At 45.0% G+C, this 8,539-nt stretch overlaps 1 protein-coding gene across 1 annotated transcript; it reads left to right on the top strand.

Moving 5' to 3' along the window:
• The first annotated feature begins 345 nt into the window (after positions 1–345).
• Positions 346–7,349, top strand: trappc3 (trafficking protein particle complex subunit 3). Its single transcript, XM_006631211.3, has 5 exons — positions 346–537; positions 3,349–3,446; positions 4,552–4,651; positions 5,065–5,247; positions 5,989–7,349. Exons 1-5 carry the CDS (start codon positions 496–498, stop codon positions 6,106–6,108), a joined length of 543 nt encoding a protein of 180 aa, XP_006631274.1. The 5' UTR covers positions 346–495; the 3' UTR covers positions 6,109–7,349.
• The last annotated feature ends 1,190 nt before the right edge of the window (positions 7,350–8,539 follow it).

Raw genomic sequence — 8,539 nt, 5'->3', positions numbered from 1 at the left:
TGGGTATTTAATTGCAAAAACAGTATTAAAAGCTGTATCAAAATACTCTAAAGGCTTATCATATCTTTCTTTGAATGTGTAAGTGTAGTGCACAGCAGTCATAAAATATTTCCTTTCGTTGCAATTCCATCTGTTCTGCATATTAAGGGGTTTCCAAACAAACAAGTGGTCATAGATTTTGTATTGTTGGAAACTATGTATTATACAGCCGACCAGAAGGATAGAACTAACCCATAGTTCAAATGAAACTGCATTACTCGACGGACATTGTCCGCCTCTAAAAGCTGTTCCCGAAAGACTACAACTCCCAAGAACCCAGGCCCGAACTTCCGGTATATTGTCTTCCTGTTTCTGAAAAGAAACTGGATCCATTCAGGGAGGCGAAGGGAAAAAAGGAGATTTGTTGGGCGGCTCGGTTTACAGATCAGCAACAACGGTGTTGTATTAAAAATAAATAAATAAAAGATCGAGCTCGGCACTGCAACACGATACAGGATGTCGAGGCAGGCAAACAGAGGAACTGAGAGCAAGAAAATGGTAAGGGGTGAGCTCTCTCTTGAGGCGCAAGCTGTCGCTGAACGTGTTACAAAGTTTACATTTTATTTCTTGTTGATACTCGCGCAGACCCTCAGGTGTAAAGAGGTCTTCGGATGTGTTTTAATAATTAATCTGTCGCACTACAGAGAAAATGCCTGGAGTTTAAGGGCCTATGTGCAAGCGATTATTGTCATCCATCGTTTTCAGGTGATATCCAAGACACTGCCATCCCTGTTGTTAGGCCACAAATTACAGGAACTAATGTACCTGCAGCGCGCTAGCAAGTTTCCAGGATGTTTTCATTGCTACTTAGGTGTACTATTGTCCGGACTAAACTCGTTTTAATCGTTTATTCTTGTGGCTTGTGGAGATGGTTTTATTTTAATTGGAGTCCGCTGTTTTATGACGTGAGTACGGGCGGATTAAATGGCAACCGCAAATATCGCACCGGGTTGTGATGTCTGTCAGTGGTGTAGTGTGGATTGATTATGGCCCAGCGAGTATTTAAAACAAACTCACAGAAGTCTGCTGTGTAATTGCGGTAATAAATACAATGATACAGTTCCTTCAATTGCAGAGGAAGCTGAATTAAGGTTAATCTCTGGCGTTTCATTCGAATAGTGTAGGTAAAAATGCATAAAATATTTTCCTCTGCAACCTAAACTTTGTTTTGCAAATCCAGCTGTGTTCAGGCGAGTCCGTGTCTGCCTCTGCACGGTGATGTAGTGTAGAAACTCAATTATTTCGTTCTCATTGGCTTTGATAATACAGTCTAAGACGATACTCTGGCATCATTGAAGAAACGGGCGGATGCCATCCTGGGATCGAGACACCAGTAACCCACTGGTCTGAATGGGCTGAGTGGCCTCCTCTCAGTCTGTACCCTTTCTTGTGCTGTAATACCCACCTGGACCCTCTTGAACCCAGGTGGGCGAGTCGCGCCGGGCTGTGTCTGTGTCTCGGGGCGATGGCGGAGCAGCTCTGTGCTTCCTCCCTCTCTCTCGTCCGCTTGGCCGTTCACCTGTCTCTCTCTCCTCTCTCTTACCTGCCGGCCTTCCCCCCATTCTCCCATCGTAGCTTTGGTATCTGCCATTTGTTTCACCTCCTGCGTCTTTCGTGGTCGGTCTGCACTCCTTTGTCTGCCAACTCTGAAAAAGAATAAGCGTGGGGGTTTGTAAGGGGGCACAAATGATAAGGCTGCATTTGCTCAATATTCTGATATCCGGGGGGCAGGCGTCTTGCTTCCCTGTCGGCCATGTGGATAAACTGCCCCGCCCTGAGTGGATGAGAGCAGCAGGGGGTGTTCTGTCCTGGAAGGCGACTCTTTCGTTTGTCACTATCGCAGTCCGGGCCCAAGCGGGCTGCCTCTCGCTGTGTGGAGGCCCGGATTCGCCAGTGAGGTTCGGGGGTCTTATACAAAACAAAATGCAGCCAGGTACAACCTGGAACACTTATTAACCCTTGCAGTTTCTCTCCAGGTTGTCTAATTAAGTTGTAGAACAGCTGAGACTCACATGGGCTAGTGTAACCCTCGTCTGAGGGCTTAAGCTGGCGGTGGTTTCAAAAGGCACCCTACATTCTGGGCCCCGAGGGAGGAGTTGGGAACCCCTGTTTTCCTTGTCACATGTGTGCCCTCGGGAGCAGACCCTGCAGACCCCACAGTGCACTGCGGCTGGTGCCTGGGCAGGTGGGCAGGGCAGTAATGTGCTGGAGTCTGCTCCGCACCAGCGGAAGAGAGGAGGTTCTGGGCTTGTGTCTAAATCTCCTGTTTAGAAACCATGTCCGGCAGTGCATTGCTCGGGACGCTCTGGCCCACAGGCCAGGCCACGGCTGTGAAGGGGGATCTCCGGGAATCTGTCGGATCACCTTTCCTGCGGGAGAGCTACCGTTCCTTTCTCGGAGGGTCTCTAGAGACTTGAGCTCCGGAGGAGGATGCGGATTACAATTAAACACAAAGGGATTATTTCTCAGAAGAAAATGAGCAGGATTGGGAGACTCCTGCCTTCTAATTTATAGGTTGAGTCTGGCTCTTTAAGAGCACCCCACAACCAATCAATATTAATCGGGCTTTCTCGGGTCAAAAATACTAATACATTAAGATCTGTGCACCTTAGTGAAAGGCTTACTTGTTCTCTTTACAGTTAGATTTTGATGATCAATGAGATTGTGTTCTGAAAGTTTCCTTAATTTAAATGCTGTAGCTGTAAAATCACTCCACATTCTAGTTATGGTGCTAGTATTGCTGATTTACGCTAGGTTGTCTTTTTTGACTTCTTCAGTATTAATCCATGTAAAAGTAGTTTTATCAGTATATTGTATTCATGCTCTGAATTGCTAATGCAGTGTGCCTCAGCCTGTAAAGGAAGTTTTTCCAAACAGTTACTTGATACGAGAGAATCATTTTTAATTTAGTAACACACAAGAAGATCACAGAGAGGAGGAACAGCTCATTGACCCAAGGGCAGCTTGGATCTTATTGGCCTTGGAAAACCTCAGTGCATCTTTTCACAAACTTCAGTTATAGTGAAGTAGACGGATAAGTGCTCAACACTTTTGATGCCGCGTAGAAAAACTGAATATAAACTTCTGATACTTCTGAGTGATCTTAATGAAGCCGGCCTCAGTTAAAAAGAATCATCTGTCTTGCACCATTTGACAAGGCCTGTCACACACTGCAAAGAGGAAATGTGAGATTAAACTTGAGGCGCTCCCTGTTGATGTTTTGGGCAGGGTGTGACACTTCTCCAGCCCCTGTGAGCAGCACAGAGAAGGGGAGGTCACCCTGGTTGTATCTCTCCCTCTTCTCTGCAGAACTCGGAGCTGTTCACACTCACCTATGGAGCCCTGGTGACTCAGCTGTGCAAGGATTATGAAAACGATGAAGAAGTGAACAAGCAGCTTGATAAGATGTGAGTGTAACTTACCCTAGAGCAGGCCTGGGTTGCACAAACTTAGCAGTCCATGACCTCCGCGGACCTTCGTGCAAAATATCATTCCCTGCATTCATTCACAAATGCAACCTCTCTTAGATTTTATTTCTTTCCTCTGTTCACAGTTTTGATTGTATGTCCTGAAGCAGTCTTTTGAGTTCACATTACTAATACTAATAATTACTAAACACTTCTGTGAAGTCTCCATGTAATCTCCACTGTTTAAAACCGAAGAGATTTAGGTGTTTTAACCTGTGGGATAGTCATGTAAAGGCAAGCATTGATTTTATTGTCCTTAATTGAGCTGTTCTCACTTGAGCTTTTGCCCTTTCTTTAGAGCTCGGCCCCCCAGACCCAGTATCAGTCCCTTCACCAACTGCGAAATGTAACCCTGAATATGATGTCCAACTTGTTGACCTGCACAGGGTTTACGGTCAACGTTTTATATGAAATCTGGACCTTAGTTTTACATGAAGAAGATCCCTTATTGCATGGAGCAATGCAGAATGGCTTTAAAAGTAGCAGATGCATTTCGATGATGTCTAATATGTGACCTGCAGTGTGTGTGTAATAAGCCTGCCTGGAATATTCCAATATTTCCAACTGTATTCCTGCTGGGTGACAGCTATCAAAAGCTGCATGAATAGCCGGTCAGCTAGACGAAGGAGATTGTGGTGTACCAGTGCACATTCCCAGCGTCTCCTTCACATTCTGGAAACACTAAAGCTTGTGCCTTTTTGATTTTGTTGGGAGCAAATGACTTGCTGAGGTTCTTTATTAAAAAAGTGCAGGTCCCAGGTAGAAGCCCTGGTACGGTATAATAAGTAATCAAAGAAGATCCAGATGTTCGGCTGTGAAATTCCTACACATGCTGTGTAATTACTCGTGAAACTTCAACGCGCTGCTTTTGTAGCGCAGACTGTGCCAGGATTCTTGATTTCCTGGTCCAATCCAAGCAGACCTGAATTTTTTCTTTTCATTTAGCCTTAAGATCTTGGCTTCTGGGAAAGACTAACCAAACAAATAAAGTGCCAAGAGTGATTGACATACACTTTGTTCTAAAGTGCTGACGGGCCTCTTGCAGGGGATATAATATTGGAGTGCGGCTGATAGAAGACTTCTTGGCTCGATCCAGTGTGGGAAGGTGTCACGATTTCAGAGAGACTGCAGATGTCATTGCAAAGGTAATGGAGATTTTAAAACTGCCTTATAAATTCCTTGCTTTGTGGACCTCAGATTAATGCCTTTAGGAGAGGCTCCCTGCTTCTTGTAGCTTCTTTATGCTACTTTCCTACATGAATGCATTTTCTCATGCTCTTATGCAAAAACATGGGTTCAGTACTTTGCAAAATAATAAAATAATGCATTTAGAGTTCTTTGTATTGTATTTGCTTTTCAAGGTTCCTAAGAACTGAAACGTCTGTGCACTGGCACGGTAACTGCAGACTGACTTCAGAGGAGTGAAATACCATCCTGCATGGTTTTATGTAATCTTAGCAGTTCACTGTGCATGATCGCCAAGCGCTCGGTCTCATGTAGCCGAACGGGGCCAGGTGGTCTCGGGTGATGAGGAGGCCTAATGCTGGCTGGTTTGCAGGTGGCGTTTAAGATGTACCTAGGCATCACCCCCAGTGTGACTAACTGGAGCCCGGCTGGAGACGAGTTCTCGCTCATCCTGGAGAGCAACCCTCTGGTGGACTTTGTGGAGCTGCCGGACAACCACAGCAACCTCGTCTACTCCAACCTGCTGTGCGGGGTGCTGAGAGGGGCACTGGAAATGGTGAGGGGGCGTCTCGGGGGGCAGGGAAGTGGGGACAGATTGCAGATCTGCCTTTCGGGTTGCCCCATCTTCTCAGCCGAGGGACAGGGATGTGGGACCCCCCAGCACTGTGCTGCAGTCAGCTCTTGAACAGAAGGTCCTGGCACTGACACTTCATTCCATTTCACTTGTTCGCTCGCTTGATCTACTAAAGCCCAGCACATGGGCCAGAAGAGCAAGCAGCTGCCCCCTGCTGTCAGGCTTCTTTGGAAAAACTCCAAAATTAATTGAACCCTTCATCTGAGGTTCAGGAGCCCAAATCCGTGGTTGTGTTATGCCTCTGATGTCAACCTGCCCCCAGTCCCCACATGCCTGTGGTGGAAACATCAGATATATTTGTGTTTTCAGGTTAAATCTTCTCAGCTTGAAACTTATATTTGCCAACACTGCTTTGCCCTGTAGTGTTACTTACTTTTTTCTGTGCTTTCACTGCTTTATCTCCTGTGCAACAATGATAGAAGCCTCTTTATGAGTTCGTCACTGTAAATGAATGTTCATTTAAATGGACTTTACCTGGTGAAAAAATAGATCATTATTATTGTACCACTGTCACTAATGTTGACAGCACTGTTGTTAGCTGTGCGCTGGAGGACTGTGTTGTTGACTCATTCCTGAAGCTCCGATGTCTTTTCCTGTGATTGATCTGGCTTGTTTGCATGCAAGAAGGTCACTTTCCGAATTGCTTTTATATCTGTGTGGCAGGTCCAGATGGCCGTGGATGTGAGGTTTGCTCAGGACACCCTGAGAGGGGACAACGTGACAGAAATCCGCATGAAATTCATCAAGCGGATCGAGGAGAACCTCCCTGTCGGGGATGATTAATCCGGGGGAGTTGGCATGAAGCCCCTGCTGTGCGCAGTCTGGACTGGGAGGCGGGAGAGGCGGGGGATCAGGGACAGGGCGCTGCGTGGAGACCCGGCTATCTGCTCGGCCCGTTCTGTGTCACTGTCCCATTACAGGTGTGGCCCATGGTCCCATTCCCAGTCCCGCCCACCTCTCTCCATGTTTTATAGGTCTTTAAAGTCCCAAAACACATGAGACTTGTGAAAATGGTGCACTGGCCAAAATCAGAAAGCATTTTTTCCAACAAAGACTTCATCCACAAGTCAAAAACAGACCTGAGGCCACTTAATTTTGTAAGTGTTTAATTTATGAGTAATTGCATTAGTTCAGCCATGGTAGAGCTACCTATTCATAACTGTAATGTTAAATGCATGTCGCTGACGCCATTATTTATCAGTATTAAGACTGAAGCAAGGACAGGTTTCATGCTGTTGATCTCTCATTTTCCAAAATGTTTAGAGGTGTAGATTAGATTAAACTGTTGGTTGCAGACCATCACTGCTTCTACACAGTTATGTTGACCAAGTTAAATGGCACCATATCCATCGATGCAATCCAGTCAGGTCTGAAGACGGCAGGGGAAAACTATACAGTAATTATTTTATTTTAGATCATCACTGGTGTTGTTTTAGCACAACTGTGAAAGCCCCTGTAATTAACAGAAACCTTGAGCGGAGCTGTTCATGCCAGGCTGCAGATCTGACACTGGTGCTGTAATTACTGTTATCAATCTGTAATCAACCCCAGGTCTGGCTGTGACATGAACTGGCCGACCCACTTGCACTGGAGAACTGAAATTCCACACGTACTGTTGAAGAAATCTGATAATCCAAAAGGGTGATTCTATTTTCTTTTAATTTTATTTTCACTTATCTCTGGACTGTTTGTGTTCACTAGTTGAAGCCCTAATGAAGAATGTTGAAGAGTTGTGCTGCTCTCGGCTGTCAGAGGCAGAGAGTGTACAGACTGCTTTCAAAGTTAAATAGAATAGAATGTGTACATAAAAGTTCAATCATGTAAGAAGGCATTCCTATGTTGTCTCGCATTTAATTTCATCACAAGATTTCTGTTGCTGTTTTTTTTCTGTGTAAAAGAAATTTGTACAGACCTAACCTAGGCTATTTAACATATTTCTCATAGTCTTTTTAGGGAAGTTTAATGTCTCCCAGGGGAAAGAAATCTCTTGAGTTATTTTAAAATAAACCAAGATTCTATGCTTATGTTGATGGTCCTTTTCCCCATGTCTGTTTTTTTGCATAGCTATAACTGAGAGTAAGAAAGTCCTCTAAAGTTTTCATCCGCGTTTTCTATCATTAATGGAAAACTGCAGAATGCAGCTGCCCAAAAGTTCTTTTTTTTGCGACATTTTTAAAACTCGGAGATAATTAAACTGTGTGACAACATCTACGGAGGAAGGCAAATTGAAATAACTCAGTGTTGTTTTGTTGAGTTGCATTGAATCCAGTGATGCGCAAGTAGGTTGGATCTGAAGGTAAGTTCGTGTCCTGGCTTTCTCAAAACGCCAGGTTGCTTTAGAGCAGGAAGAGCACAGATTGTTAGCTGAAGGCAGTTTCGACGAGTATCCAGAGGGGTTGGGATTAGGATATCTTTATGATAGACCCTGGTGGTAACCAAGTGGAATGAAAGAGTTGTGCATGGCAGTGAAATTATGTGTATAGTATAGTGTACTTAGTCCCACTGAAATCATGTAATGCATGTAAAATACAGGTACATCTAAGTCAATTTATAATCAATGAGTGAAGTAAAAATGGAGCTTTTCTATCCAGTTTTACCATGGAAAACTCATCGTTTATGATGCATCAAGGCTTTACATATATGCTGGGAGACATTAAAACCAAGAGCATGTGTTGCATTTATAGTGCTCAGTAGGCAGTATGCATACAATGTTTTTTGTTTAGTTACACCTGAACAGGAGCTTTGCATTTTAGGGTTTTTTGTCTTGCGCTAAAGGTCGGTTTACAGATCACAGCTGTGGCTTTCAGCAGGTCACTGCAGGCGGCTGGACTGGTCACCGTCGTGCCGGCATTCCTGAGGTTCCTCAAAGTATGAGTAATGAGGAGTCTCGCATTGCTTCTGTTTCTCGCGCCGTGTGTTTCCATGAGTTTGGGCTGCAGGGTGGGGGTACTCCAGGCGCCAGAAGCGGGAGATGGGGTGCATGCCGATTCGAGGTGCAGCTGAGCTGTGCCAGAGCAGTACCCCCGGTGAGCTTCAGTCTGTTGAGTCGCTCACTCCTGCGACATGTGGAAATATTAATGAAGTGTTCCTGCTCCCCTCGGGTAACACCGTTTCCCAAAGTGTTTTGCATCTGTTCTTGGTAAATCTATAAAGCGCCCCAGCACCCAATGTGAGAAACCACACTCATAAGTGAAAGGAAAGCACACCAGACTTA

This window comes from Lepisosteus oculatus, chromosome 11 (assembly GCF_040954835.1).
Source record: "Lepisosteus oculatus isolate fLepOcu1 chromosome 11, fLepOcu1.hap2, whole genome shotgun sequence".
Lineage (NCBI taxonomy): Eukaryota > Metazoa > Chordata > Actinopteri > Semionotiformes > Lepisosteidae > Lepisosteus > Lepisosteus oculatus.
This window is presented reverse-complemented; position numbering and strand designations above follow the sequence as displayed.

Coding starts and splice junctions, on each gene's coding strand:
- trappc3 (XM_006631211.3), top strand. CDS start 496: ATGTCGAGGCAGGCAAACAGAGGAACTGAGAGCAAGAAAATG. Junction 3,447..4,551: donor AACAAGCAGCTTGATAAGAT/GTGAGTGTAACT, acceptor GGCCTCTTGCAG/GGGATATAATATTGGAGTGC. Junction 5,248..5,988: donor TGAGAGGGGCACTGGAAATG/GTGAGGGGGCGT, acceptor TCTGTGTGGCAG/GTCCAGATGGCCGTGGATGT.